At 37.5% G+C, this 15418-nt stretch overlaps 1 protein-coding gene across 5 annotated transcripts in view; it reads right to left on the bottom strand.

Annotated features, from left to right (window-relative positions):
* The window catches only part of MON2 (MON2 homolog, regulator of endosome-to-Golgi trafficking), a 117775-nt gene that overhangs the window by 78665 nt on the left and 23692 nt on the right, over positions 1–15418 (bottom strand). For all 5 annotated transcript variants that reach the window (XM_080810990.1, XM_080810991.1, XM_080810992.1 and 2 more), the window contains 3 exons: positions 14747–14874; positions 13438–13569; positions 10047–10176 (listed from right to left, as the gene is read on the bottom strand). In XM_080810990.1, the coding sequence (XP_080667116.1) occupies positions 10047–10176; positions 13438–13569; positions 14747–14874 (390 nt within the window). The remainder of the gene's footprint in view (positions 1–10046; positions 10177–13437; positions 13570–14746; positions 14875–15418) is intronic.

The following is a 15418-nucleotide window of genomic DNA, read 5'->3' as shown; positions in this document are numbered from 1 at the left end:
ACCCGGGGAGATACCCCCTGGGGGAGCTTAGGGATCTGCGGGGTTCGCAGACTCCAGGCGGAGCTATGTGCCACAGACAGAGACGATTGGTCACAGGCTGGGTGAGCTCGGAGAGCGGCTGGAGGCCAGGGAGACAGGAGTGATTGGGCGCCTTTCTCTGAGGGTGCACTGAGGAATGGGACCCCGAGCTCTCGGCTCCTCCTGGCCGGAGACTGGGAGGCCGCCATTTTCAGTCCCATCCTCCGGAATTCTACGGAAAGCATTGAGGGAACAAAAAGCTCCCTAAAGCGAACCCAAATGGATTACTTAGCCTGGCCCCTGGTAAAGGCGGTGCAATTCTGCCTCAAAGACACTTGAGAATCACTACAACAGGCCCCTCCCCCAGAAGATCAACAAGAAATCCAGCCAAGACCAAGTTCACTTACCAAGGAGAACAGTGGAATTCCAGAGGAGGAGAAAGCAAAGCATGGAATTCATGGCTTTCTCCCCATGATTCTTTAGTCTTGCAGTTAATTACTTTTTTTTAATTTTATTTTTTTTCTTCTGCTAAATTTTTTTTAACTTTTACCCTTTCCTCTTTTAACGTTTTTTAACTAGTTTATCTAAATAATACCTTTCATTAAAAAAAAATAATAATCTTTTTTGAAACTTCATGGTTATAGTCATATTTTATCCTTCATTATATCTAACTTTATTTTTTGTATACACATAGGGTTTTTTCTTCTAAAAAATTTGGGGTACAACTTCTTCTAACAGATCAAAATACACCCCAAATCTAGCTCCGGGCTTGTTCTAGTCTCCAGCTCGAGCAAATTCTCTCCACTTTCCTTTTTATTCTCCCAACCAACTTACCTTATCAACTCCATTTTAGAAATTTAAAAAAAAATTTGTTTTTCATCTTTATAGGCATATTCCATCCCTTTATTGTGTTTACCCTTATATATGTTTTTCATTCTTTAAAATTTTGGGAGGTAGTTTCTTCTAAGGGACCAAAATACTCCCAAAATTAAGTGGGTGACCCTGTTCTAGTCATCAGTCTAATATATATATATTTTTCTTTTTTATATTTTTTCTTTATTTGTTTTCTTTTTCTAACTTTTTTTTTCCGAACTTCTTTTTATCCCCTTTTCCCCCCATGATCTGGGGTCTCTTCTGATTTGGTTAAAGCACATTTGCCTGGGGTCTTTGCCACCCTTTTAGTATTTATTTGCTCCTTCATATATTCTTATCTGGACAAAATGACAAGGCAGAAAAACTCACCACAAAAAAAAAGAACAAGAGGCAGTACTGAAGGCTAGGGACCTATTCAATACAGACATTGGTAATATATTAGATATAGAGTTCAGAATGACGATTCTGAAGGTTCTAGCCGGGCTCAAAAAAGGCAGGGAAGATATAGGAGAAACCCTTCCAGAGAGATAAAAGCCCTTTCTGAAGAAATAAAAGAACGAAAATCTAACCAAGTTGAAATAAAAAAAGCTATTAATGAGGTGCAATCAAAAATGGAGGCTCTTACTGCTAGGATAAATGAGGCAGAAGAGAGAATTAGTGATATAGAAGACCAAATGACAGACAATAAAGAAGCTGAGCAAAAGAGAGACAAACAAATACTGGATCATGAGGGGAGAATTCGAGAGATAAGTGACACCATAAGATGACACAACATTAGAGTAACTGGGATTCCAGAAGGAGAAGAAAGAGAGAGGGGAGCAGAAGGTATATTGGAGACAATTATTGGAGAGAATTTTCCTAATATGGCAAAGGGAACAAACATTAAAATCCAGGAGATGCAGAGAAACCCGCTCTAAATCAATAAGAATAGGTCCACACCCCATTACCTAATAGTAAAATTTACAAGTCTTAGCACAAAGAGAAAATCCTGAAAGCGGCCCGGGAAAAGAAGTCTGTAACATACAAGGGTAAAAATATTAGATTGGCAGTGGACTTATCCAGAGACCTGGCAGGCCAGAAAGAACTGGCATGATATATTCACAGCACTGAACGAGAAAAACATGCAGTCAAGAATACTATATCCAGTTAGGCTATCATTGAAAATAGAAGGAGAGATAAAAAGCTTCCAGGACAAACAAAAACTGAAAAGAATTTGCAAACACCAAACCAGCTCTACAGGAAATATTGAAAGGGGTCCTCTAAGCAAAGAGAGACCCTAAAAGTAGTAGATCAGAAAGGAACAGAAACAATATAAAGTAACGGTCACCTTACAGGCAATACAATGACACTAAATTCATCTCTCTCAATAGTTACCCTGAATGTAAATGGGCTAAATGCCCCAATCAAAAGACACAGGGTATCAGAATGGATTAAAAAAAACAAAACCCATCAATATGCTGCCTACAAGAAACTCATTTTATATTTTTATTTTTTTAATTTTAATAAACATATAATGTATTTTTATCCCCAGGGGTACAGGTCTGTGAATCGCCAGGTTTACACATTTCACAGCACTCATCATAGCCCATACCCTCCCCAATGTCCATTTCCCCACCACCCTCTCCTGTCCGCCCTCCCCCCCGCAACCCTCAGTCTGTTTCTTGAGATTGAGTCTTTTATGGTTTGTCTCCCTCCCAATCCCATCTTTTCATTTTTTCTTTTCCTACCTCCCCCCAACCCCCCCTGCCTTGCATCTCCACTTCCTCATATCAAAGAGATCATATGATAGTTGTCTTTCTCCAATTGACTTATTTCGCTAAGCATGATACCCTCTAGTTCCATCCACGTCGTCGCAAATGGCAAGATTTCATGTCTTTTGATGGCTGCATAGTATTCCATTGTGTATATATACCACATCTTCTTTATCCATTCATCTGTTGATGGACATCTAGGCTCTTTCCACAGTTTGGCTTTTGTGGACATTGCTGCTATAAACATTCGGGTGCACGTGCCCCTTCCGAGCACCACGTTTGTATCTTTAGGATATATACCCAGTAGTACAATTGCTGGGTCGTAGGGTAGCTCTATTTTCAGTTTTTTGAGGAACCTCCACACTGTTTTCCAGAGTGGTTGCACCAGCTTGCATTCCCACCAACAGTGTAGGAGGGTTCCCCTCTCTCCGCATCCTCGCCAGCATCTGTCATTTCTTGACTTGTTAATTTTAGCCATTCTGACTGGTGTGAGGTGGTATCTCATTGTGGTTTTGATTTGTATTTCCCTGATGCCGAGTGACGTGGAGCATTTTTTCATGTGTCTGTTGGCCATCTGGATGTCTTCTTTGCAGAAATGTATGTTCATGTCCTCTGCCCATTTCTTGACTGGATTATTTGTTCCTTGGGTATTGAGTTTGATAAGCTCTTTATAGATTTTGGATACTAGCCCTTTATCTGATATGTCTTCTCCCATTCTGTCAGTTGTCTTTTGGTTTGTTAACTGTTTCCTTTGCTGTGCAAAAGCTTTTGATCTTGATGAAATCCCAATAGTTCATTTTTGCCCTTGCTTCTGTTGCCTTTGGCGATGTTCCTAGGAAGAAGTTGCTGCGGTTGAGGTCAAAGAGGTTGCTGCCTGCGTTCTCCTCAAGGATTTTGATAGATTCCTTTCTCACACTGAGGTCCTTCATCCATTTTTAGTCTACTTTTGTGTGTGGTGTAAGGAAATAGTCCAATTTCATTTTTCTGCATGTGGCTGTCCAATTTTCCCAGCACCATTTGTTGAAGAGGCTGTCTTTTTTCCACTGGACATTCTTTCCTGCTTTGTCGAAGATTAGTTTACCATAGAGTTGAGGGTCTATTTCTGGGCTCTCTATTCTGTTCCATTGATCTATATGTCTGTTTTTGTGTCACTACCATACTGTCTTGATGATGACAGCTTTGTAATAGAGCTGGAAGTCTGGAATTGTGATGCCACTGACTTTGGCTTTATTTTTCAATATTCCTTTGGCTATTCAAGGTCTTTTCTGGTTCCATATAAATTTTAGGATTATTTTTTCTATTTCTTTAAAAAAAATGGATGGGATTTTGATAGGGATTGCATTAAATGTGTAGATTGCTTTAGGTAGAATAGACATTTTCACAAGATTTGTTCTTCCAATCCATGAGCATGGAATAGTTTTCCATTTCTTTGTGTCTTCCTCAATTTCTTTCATGAGTACTTTATAGTTTTCTGAGTATAGATTCTTTGCCTCTTTGGTTAGATTTATTCCTAGGTATCTTATGGTTTTGGGTGCGATTGTAAATGGGACTGACTCCTCAATTTCTCTTTCTTCTGTCTTGTTGTTAGTGTAAAGAAATGCGACTGATTTCTGTGCATTGACTTTATATCCTGACACTTTACTGAATTCCTCTATAAGTTCTAGCAGTTTCCTAGTTTTTGTTGTTCTCTCTCCAGCTCCTTTAGGTGTAGGGTTAGGTTGTGTATCTGAGACCTTTCTTCTTTCTTGAGAAAGGTTTGTACAGCTATATATTTTCCTCTCAGGACTGCCTTTGCTTTGTCCCACAGATTTTGAACCATTGTGTTTTCATTATCATTTGTTTCCATGAAATTTTTTCAGTTCTTCTTTAATTTCCTGGTTGACCCATTCATTCTTTAGAAGGGTGCTGTTTAGTCTCCATGTATTTGCGTTCTTTCCAAATTTCCTCTTGTGATTGAGTTCTAGCTTCAGAGCATTGTGGTCTGAAAATATGCAGGGAATGATCTCAATCTTTTGGTACCGATTGAGACCTGACTTATGACCCAGGATGTGTCTATTCTGGAGAATGTTCGATGTGCACTAGAGAAGAATGTATATTCTGTTGCTTTGGGATGGAATGTTCTGAATATATCTGTGATGTCCATCTGGTCCCGTGTGTCATTTAAGGCCTTTATTTCCTTGCTGATCTTTTGCTTGGATGATCTGTCCATTTCAGTGAGGGGAGTGTTAAAGTCCCCTGCTATTATTGTATTACTGTCGATGTGTTTCTTTGATTTTGTTATTAATTGGTTTATATAGTTGGCTGCTCCCATGTTAGGGGCATAGATATTTAAGATTGTTAGGTCTTCTTGTTGGACAGACCCTTTGAGTATGATAGAGTGTCCTTCCTCATCTCTTATTATAGTCTTTGGCTTAAAATCTAATTGATCTGATATAAGGATTGCCACCCCAGCTTTCTTCTGATGTCCATTAGCATGGTACATTGTTTTCCACCCCTTCACTTTAAATCTGGAGGTGTCTTCGGGTCTAAAATGAGTTTCTTGTAGGCAGCGTATTGATGGGTTTTGTTTTTTTATGCACTCTGATACCCTGTGTCTATTGATTGGGGCACTTAGCCCATTAACATTCAGTGTAACTATTGAGAGAGATGAATTTAGTGCCATTGTATTGCCTGTAAGGTGACTGTTACTGTATATTGTCTCTGTTTCTTTCTGATCTACTACTTTTAGGGTCTCTCTTTGCTTAGAGGACCCCTTTCAATATTTCCTGTAGAGCTGGTTTGGTGTTTGCAAATTCTTTCAGCTTTTGTTTGTCCTGGAAGCTCTTTATCTCTCCTTCTATTTTCAATGATAGCCTAGCCGGATATAGTATTCTTGGCTGCATGTTTTTCTCGTTTAGTGCTCTGAATATATCATGCCAGTTCTTTCTGGCCTGCCAGGTCTCTGTGGATAGGTCTGCTGCCGATCTAATGTTTTTACCCTTGTATGTTACCGACTTCTTTTCCCGGGCTGCTTTCAGGATTTTCTCTTTGTCGCTAAGACTTGTAAATTTTACTATCAGGTGACGAGGTGTGGACCTATTTTTATTGATTTTGAGGGGCGTTCTTAGCATCTCCTGGATTTTGATGTTTGTTCCCTTTGCCATATTAGGGAAATTCTCTCCAATAATTGTCTCCAATATACCTTCTGCTCCCCTCTCTCTTTCTTCTTCTTCTGGAATCCCAATTATTCTAATGTTGTGTCGTCTTATGGTGTCACTTATCTCTCGAATTCTCTCCTCGTGGTCCAGTATTTGTTTGTCTCTCTTTTGCTCAACTTCTTTATTCTCTGTCATTTGGTCTTCTACGTCACTAATTCTTTCTTCTGCCTCATTTATCCTGGCAGTGAGAGCTTCCATTTTTGATTGCACCTCATGAATAGCTTTTTTGATTTCAACTTGGTTAGATTTTAGTTCTTTTATTTCTCCAGAAAGGGCTTTTATCTCTCCGGAGAGGGTTTCTCTAATATCTTCTATGCCTTTTTCGAGCCCAGCTAGAACCTTGAGAATTGTCATTCTGAACTCTAGATCTGTCATGTTACCAATGTCCGTATTGATTAGGTCTCCAGCCTTCGGTACGGCCTCTTGTTCTTTTTTTTGGGGTGAGTTTTTCCACCTTGTCATTTCGTCCAGATAAGATTTGCTTTCTCCTGCTGTGGAATTCCGCTGTTCTTGGTGAGTGAAGTTGGTTTTGGCTGGGTTTCTTGTTAATCATCTGGGGGAGGGGCCTGTTGTAGTGATTCTCAAGTGTCTTTGCCGCAGGTGGAATTGCACCGCCCTTGCTAGGGGCCGGGCTAAGTAATCCGCTCGGGTTTCCTTTCGGGAGATTTTGTTCCCTGAGCGCTTTCTGTAGAGTTCCAGAGGACGGGAATGAAGATGGCAGCCTCCCAATCTCCGGCCGGGAGGAGCCGAGAGCTTGGGGTTCCGCTCCTCAGTGCGCCCTCAGTTTCAAAAAGCGCCCAACCGCCCCGCCTCCCCAGCCTGCGGTCGCACCTTGAGGAAAGCAGTCAATTGCTGGAACCTGGAGAAAAGCACCCGGTCGCTTCCATCTCCGTGGCCTCCAGCCGCGCTCCGAGCCCACCCAGCCTGCGACCGGCACAAGGTAACCCCGGGCTTAGAGCTCACTCCTCGGCTTTGTCGCTGTAGCTGGCTTCCCCGCTCTAATACCTGGGAGCTCTGCAGCCCTCAGACACCCCTGGTCCTTCTGTGACCCCGCGGGACCTGGGGTTATGCTGACCCCGCCTGGGTTCCCCCCTGGTTTAGCCTCTGGAGCGAAGTCTCCCAGTGGAGCAGACTTTTAAAAGTTCCGATTTTGTGCTCCGTTGCTCCGCCGCTTGCCGGGAGCCGGCCCCTCCCCCCGCGGTCTATCTTCCCGTCGTTTTGGATTCACTTCTCCGCAGGTCCTACATTTCAGAAAGTGATCAATTTTCTGTTTCTAGAATTGTTGCTCTTCTTCTCTTTGATTTCCCGTTGGATTTGTAGGGGTTCACAATGGTTAGATAAGCTATCTAGCTGATCTCCTGCTACCCGATGTCTTCTCAGCCTGCTACTTCTCCGCCATCTTGACTACTCCCCTCCAAGAAACTCATTTTAGAACCGAAGACACCTCCAGATTTAAAGTGAGGGGGTGGAAAACAATGTACTATGCTAATGGACAGCAGAAAAAAGCTGGAGTGGCAATCCTTATATCAGATCAATTAGATTTTAAGCCAAAGACTATAATAAGAGATGAGGAAGGACACTATATCATACTCAAAGGGTCTGTCCAACAAGAAGATCTCACAATTTTAAATATCTATGCCAACTATATAAACCAATTAATAACAAAATCAAAGAAACACATCGACAGTAATACAATAATAGCAGGGGACTTTAACACTCCCCTCACTGAAATGGACAGATCATCCAAGCAAAAGATCAGCAAGGAAATAAAGGCCTTAAATGACACACGGGACCAGATGGACATCACAGATATATTCAGAACATTCCATCCCAAAGCAACAGAATATACATTCTTCTCTAGTGCACATCGAACATTCTCCAGAATAGACACATCCTGGGTCATAAGTCAGGTCTCAATCGGTACCAAAAGATTGAGATCATTCCCTGCATATTTTCAGACCACAATGCTCTGAAGCTAGAACTCAATCACAAGAGGAAATTTGGAAAGAACGCAAATACATGGAGACTAAACAGCACCCTTCTAAAGAATGAATGGGTCAACCAGGAAATTAAAGAAGAACTGAAAAAATTTCATGGAAACAAATGATAATGAAAACACAATGGTTCAAAATCTGTGGGACAAAGCAAAGGCAGTCCTGAGAGGAAAATATATAGCTGTACAAACCTTTCTCAAGAAAGAAGAAAGGTCTCAGATACACAACCTAACCCTACACCTAAAGGAGCTGGAGAAAGAACAACAAAGAAACCCTAAACCCAGCAGGAGAAGAGAAATCATAAAGATCAGAGCACAAATCAATGAAATAGAAACCAAAAAAACAATAGAACAAATCAACGAAACTAGGAGCTGGTTCTTTGAAAGAATTAATAAGATTGATAAACCCGTGGCCAGACTTATCAAAAAGAAAAGAGAAAGGACCCAAATAAATAAAATCATGAATGAAAGAGGAGAGATCACAACCAACACCAAAGAAATACAAATAGTGATCTGCCACAATTACTACATCAGCTATAGGTACTGACTAGCTAAAGCATCAGCTAGAAAGCTATTTCCTAACTCAACATTTCTTTGAATACTAATAAGGTACCATTTCTGTAAATTACGACAGCCTGTTTTGAATAAATGTTGACTTAATGACTATTTGAAAAAAAAATGAGGTTCTAAGTATTTCTTCCTTATTAGAAAGTATTAAATGAGATACTGGTTTTTGGAGACACACAGCTAAAACTACCAATCCAGGAATCACACTGAAGTTACGAATACATAACACATCCAAACTGGAGAACTGCTGTTTTACCCTATAACTTTAATTCCTTAATATTTCAAACTCTAGAACTCAACCTGCATTTACCCTGAGAAAAAAGCAGAAAAACCCACACCAAACTAAGTGGAAAAATTCTAATAAACCAAAAGATCAAGAATGCCTGAAACTTAAAATCTGACCACTGGTTAACCTCAGCAAAAGTAAATAAATTATTAGAATAGGCCACATTACCATTACTTACCAGTATTGCCATTTTTTATCAGTAATACCAAAAGAACCTCAAATGAAATGACAGACAGTATAACATTAAGTGTTGGGGGTGGGGGAATTTCTCAGGGATTTTCCCTGTGTAAAAGGAAAAGATAGTTTAATCTTTTGTTTCTTGAGTACATAAGCAGATAGGCTACTCATGATGGTAGCATCTTATGATCTTTTCAACTAATCATAGGGAATAATTTACTTTTCATCCAATAACAAATGAATAAAACATAATTTCTATAGTTACAAGTTATCAAACTATAAAAACTACAACAGGAACAGTATCTTCAGCTCTCTGACATGTTCTTAAAGTTTTGAGGTTTTTTTTTAAAAAATCACAAAGAAAGATGTTTAAAATTACAACAAAAGTATCTAATGAAAATATGAAAAGATAATCTTATATTACATAAAATCCTTCATTAATACATGCTAATAGGCACAGACTAAAATTCATGTGAGGGAAACCCACTCTTGGAAATTTACCTTAAGGAAGTAATTCAAATGGAAAAAAATATGTAGGAGGACACTCAAAAGAGTACTTAAATACTAAACACAAGGTAAGTATCCAACAGGAAACTAGTTCATTAAACTCAGAATAGCCACAAAACATAGCGCATCCATTAAAATTTAAATTATAGGGCACCCACATAGCTCAGTTGGTTAAGCATCTGCCTTTGGCTTGGGTCATGATCCCAGGGTCCTGGAATTGAGTCCCGCATTGGGCTCCCTGCTCAGCAGGGAGCCTGCTTCTCTCTCTCCCTTATTCTACTGATGCTCCCTTGCTCTTTCTCTCCCTCTCTCTCTCAAATAAATAAATAAATCTTTATTAAAAAAATAAATAAATAAAAGAATAACATGAAAAATTCATATAATGTCTAGCTAAAAATACACAGAATGTGGTATTTGATATAAAATGTGAAATTACGCATAATTAAAAATAAACATGGAAAATAAAGAGTTTATTCTTGGGGTGATAATACTTTTGAGGATTTAGTTTTTTGAACTGCCAATGTCAATATAACAACATTTGTAAAACAAATACATTTTTTAAAGTATTCTAGTTTTTAGACAACCTAAGTTCACAGGGCAAAGACTGAAAATCAAAAGAGAAATCATGGATCGAAGAACCACACACTGTGAAAAGGAAACCAGTTTTATCACTCTACCTCTGTGTCGTTCATCTTCAGCAACCATCCTCTCAAAAACAACAGTAACAACTTGTCGCACTGTAGCAGCAGCTGTATTATTTGTAATGTTATCTTTTGTAAAGTGTAGTCGAAAACAAAGAACAATTGCCTAAAAGAACAATTTTCATTTAGTGAAATACGACTAAAGAGCAGAGTAACTATTTATTTGATGTAACCCAAAACTAAGTAATTTGTTTGGCTGTTTCAATCACAGATACTAAAATTCCCGCCCTCATATATACAATAAAACCACTAAAATCCTTGGATTTTGAAATAATTCAAACTCTGTAAATATACAGCAACATAAGATTATGTAAGATAATGTGAAACATGCCTTTCACAACTTGGTTCTTTTAACATGCATATAAAAATGTGCTGTGATGGGGGCACCTGCATGGCTCAGTTGGTTAAGCGTCTGCCTTTGGCTCAGGTCACAATCCCAGGGTCCTGGGATCAAGCCCTACATCGGGCTCCCCGCTCAGCGGAAAGCCTGCTTCTCCCTCTCCTCCCTGCTCCTGCTCTTACTGTCTCTGTCTCTCAAATAAATAAAATCTTTAATAAAAACAAGAATGACTTGTTTTGCAAATAACAAGTATTCAAAGTTTTTTATATCACTAAGTCATCTGGAGAAATATTATATATCTATGCTAAGCATATAAATGAATAAAATTATAATTTTTTAAAGGAGTCATTCTTTTTAAAAATCAACTTCAGGTTGATTAAGGTACAGTTTTATACAATAAGCTGTATCTCTTTAAGGTATTTAATTTGGTGAGTTCTCATAGTTATAGTCACCCATGAAACTACTGCCACAATTGGGTTACAAGACAGTTTCATCACCCTAAAAGTCTCCCTGTGTTCTTCTGCGCTCCACTTTTTCCTCCATCTTTGGCTCCAGGCAACCACCATCTTGCCTCTTTCACTACAGATAAACTGGCATTTTCCACAAACAGCATTTCATCATTCAGTATGCACTGTTTCTGTGTCTGGTTTCTTTTACTTGTAATAGTCATAAAATTTATCCATGTTGTTCTTTGAATCAGTAGTTTGTACTTTTTAATTCCTGAACAGTATTTCACAGTATAGGCATACCAAATATTTTGCTTATCCATTCATCTGCTAATGGATATCTGAGTTGCTTCCAGTTTTTAGCCATTGCGAATAAAGCTGCTGTGAATATCATATACAAATCTTTGTAAAGACATGTGTTTTCCTTTACCTTGGATAAGTAATTAGAAGTGAAAAGGCTGGATCATATAGTAAGTATACGTTAAACTTTTAAAGAAAATGATAGTTCTCCAAAGTGATTTTACACTCCTACCAGCAGTTTGTGAATTCAGCACTTTCCCACATCATCAACAATACTTGATATGGTTGGTCTTTTTCAATTTTAGCTACTCTAATGGATGTGTAAAACTCTGTGGTTTTAATTTGCTTTTCCCTGATAACTTATGATGCTGAGCCACTTTCCATGTATTCAATAGCCATCTTATTTTGTCAAGGGTCTATTAAAAAATTAGTTCAGGGGTGCTGGGGTGGCTCAGTTGGTTATGCATCTGACTCCTGATTTCCACTCAGGTCATGATCTCAGGGTCATGAGATCAAGCCCTGCCTCCAGCTTCACACTCAATGAGGAGTCTGCTTGAGATTCTTTCCCTCTGCCTCTCTCCCCACTCAGCACTCTCTCTTTCTCTCTCAAATAAATATATAAATCTTTAAAAAAAAAATTGTCTGTTTTTGTCTTGGGTGATTATCTTATGAATGAGTTATAAAAGTTTTTTTTTTTTTTAAGATTTTATTTATTTATTTGACAGAGAGAGAGATCACAAGTAGGCAGAGAGGCAGGCAGAAAGAGGAGCAAACAGGCTCCCTGCTGAGCAGAGAGCCCGATGCGGGGCTCGAACCCAGGACCCCGGGATCATGACGTGAGCCGAAGGCAGAGGCCTTAACCCACTGAGCCACCCAGGCGCCCCGAGTTGTAAAATTTTTATACACTCTAGATAAAGTCCTTTGTGAGATATTTCTGAATATTTTCCCTCATTCTGTGGTTTTTTCTATGGTTCACAGATTTTTTTTTTTTTAATCTACCTAAAGCATCTCTACCTAAAGGTCACAAAAATTTTCTCCTATGTGATTTTCCAAAAGTTTTAGTTTTAAAGAAGCCATGTTTGGAGAAAAACATAATGGTAGTCTAAATACTATATTTAATTACATTAAAATTTTAAAGGAAACAGGCTTTTTATACCAATATTACTGTTTAAATTTCAACATAAAGGAAAGGTTTATGTTATACAGAAGCCTTCATATTACTCCATTTTGTATTATTTCTTTATACTTCACTTTTCATTCCAAAATATTCCATTTCCAAATTAACTAACATACTAAAGCAAGCCCTGCATTTAATTTTAAACTATAATAGTTCTTATTGCTTTGGTAGGTTAAATGACAGCATTTTATAAACTCTTAAATATATTGTATCAGAACAATAATTTGATAGCTAGAAACCAAAAGGGATGACACACAACAAAAGAATACACAAAAATACATAAAATGTTTTATTAAATAGCAGGTAGCTTAAAATAAGCTATTTGCAAATGAGTAAAATCTCATTACGACCAAAGAACATCAAATGAATAACTAAAAAAGACAGATATATTCTCTAGAAAGAGTATATACAGCTTAATGTGACAGCACACTTTTCTAGTTTATTACCCAACCATCTTTAAAGGTATGCAAATTATAATGGAACTGCTATTGAAGTCCAACAAATTTCTTAAACAACAGATGATTAACTAAAGATTTTTCTTTATATAATTCTCTGTACTTTCTGTTCTTTAGAAATAATTCATAGTTTTAAAAAAACTTTTTGAAGAGTGAAATAATAGAACAGCTGTTAACATGTTCCAAAGAGGGTAGGAATGGGGAAGAAATGAGAAACCCCTACTATACATGCAGCTTTATCTAGTACAAATGCCAAAAGGATACTTTTCCAACTACTTAAGAAAGAGATTTAAACACTCTGGCTTACATATCACATAGATGTAAAATTTTAAAAGGTGGGAAGAAGAGCTATCACAGGCATACCCAACGCAATGAGAACACGGATACCTCCAAACATTTTTTCTCTATATTCCTATTTTTCTGCCAATCTTCTCTTATTCCCAACAGGCTCTGCTCCATTACCTAACCTGATTTCAATTCTAATCTGGGGAAAATAAGGCCACAGTGGTTTTTAATGTGCAATGTCCATTATCATGATAGCTACAGGGAAGTTGCTTTTGGTACAAACAGTACCAGGCTTTCCTCTTTCAGTGAGCTTATTCAAATACTGTCTCAAAGCACTTAGAAACTTTGACAACAGGTTTCCTACCTTAGAGAGTGACTCATCATGAACTACTGTATTGGTTGTTAAAAGAACAAGAACTGTTTGAAGTAGCTTAAGTTCTTCAAGACTGTTTTCCATTAGCTGCCAAAGCATATTAATTATATTTCCAGCTGCAGTCTGTAAAATAATTTGTTGAATTATTGTAAGCAAATAAAATATAAGGTGTTTAAGTCCCTAGATAAAAAAAGATGCACAAATATTACCTCTTCTGGTGTTTCTTGATCATAACAACAAAACCCATGTTTCTAGCTCTATAGATCAAAACACATCTCTTAACTAATTTGAGATTCACAGCTAATTAATTTTCTTCTAAAAAAAATAAATTGTTTTAAAATATACCATTTGAGGGGCGCCTGGGTGGCTCAGTGGGTTAAAGCCGCTACCTTCGGCTCAGGTCATGATCCCAGCGTCCTGGGATCGAGCCCCGCATCGGGCTCTCTGCTCAGCAGGGAGCCTGCTTCCTCCCTTCTCTCTCTGCCTGCCTCTCTGCCTACTTGTGATCTGTCTGTCAAATAAATAAATAAAATCTTTTTAAAAAAATAAATAAAATAAAATATACCATTTGAATATATGCAAATAGTTGCATATAGTTCTGAGATACCTAGTCAAAATCAAAGCTCATTTCTACAATATGGGTATATTTCATCTGGGCACTTATAAATATAGACATAAACAAATTAACTGAGAATGCTACTATTTCACATATTATTCCATTTACAATATGTATACAAAAAACAAAATGCAACTCAAATTAACAACACATTTATAAAGTCAATTAAATCTGAGACTGTTTTGAATGTTACATTACAGGTAAAAGAATGTATCACTTCTATTAAAGTAACTTATGGAGTACAAAGTTAAGGTAACACCACTACATTTGAAAGCAGGATGCAGATTTGTAGTGATGAAATGTTTTCCCTTGTTTTAACATAATAAAGTTAGATATAAACAATTCACTTAAATTAATGAACAGCAAACCATCACTTCAGATAATCTAGGAAAATCATTTTTCCTTTTTTAAAAAAATTATAAATTATATTCTCTTCAATGACACTGATCTGTATCACTGAATGGTGATTTCCTAATCATGACATGACAAAATGCACTTCATTTTTATTCATTATTCATGAGCGTTTAATAGTGAGAAAATATGGTGATCTTTTAAAATTAAGCCAAGTGCTTCAAGCACATATATTGTTTTACATTGAATTATAGGGTACGCTTCATTCTCCCCTAATTAAAAATTTCTGATTTGATTCTTAGGTGCACAATTGAGATAAAATCTTCGCATTACCTCAGACACAACTTCATGTGACATGAGTCTCTGAATGGCGGCCAAACATAGCTGAGTAATCTTTGGCTCCTTGGTTCCACAACCCATTAGAAACGGCTGAACAACCTCTGAGCTGTTTTCTTTCAAGGCTTTATTCAGAACACATATAAAATAAATTATTAAATCTAATTCACAAGAAGGAATATATTTATATATTTACAACTAGTATTAACAATCTTAATAAAAACCACTTTATGTAAATACTAAAATAGAAATCAAACAATAAGAGTTAAAATACTTTAGACAGATACTATCAACTCCATATCTAAACTACCCCCTTAGCTATAGCTTTCCAATGCTTTTCTCCTAGCATTGTCTTTTGGTTTTCCCCCATCTCCTGCTATAAAATCTTTAAGGACAACTTCTCAGAAGTTCTATCCTGCCTTGGAGAAGTACTCTATTTCTTCAACAGTGCATGAGGGGAAATATGAAAAAGAATTAATACTCTAGAGTAGAAAAAATAATTAAAAATAGTATATACATCATCCCCATCACCCTTCTGAATGTTTAGAAGCTCCCTAGAATTTCATTACATGCCTTGAATTTATATAGCCCTAATTTCTTCAAGAAATAAACTCATTAAAAAACAATAACATTACTCCTCTTTTTACTATAGCATTCTTTAAGTGAAAT

Source organism: Martes martes, assembly GCF_963455335.1.
Source record: "Martes martes genome assembly, chromosome: 8".
In the NCBI taxonomy this organism is placed as follows: Eukaryota; Metazoa; Chordata; class Mammalia; order Carnivora; family Mustelidae; genus Martes; species Martes martes.
Note: the sequence above shows the minus strand (reverse complement) of the source record. Positions and strands in the feature narration are given on the sequence as shown.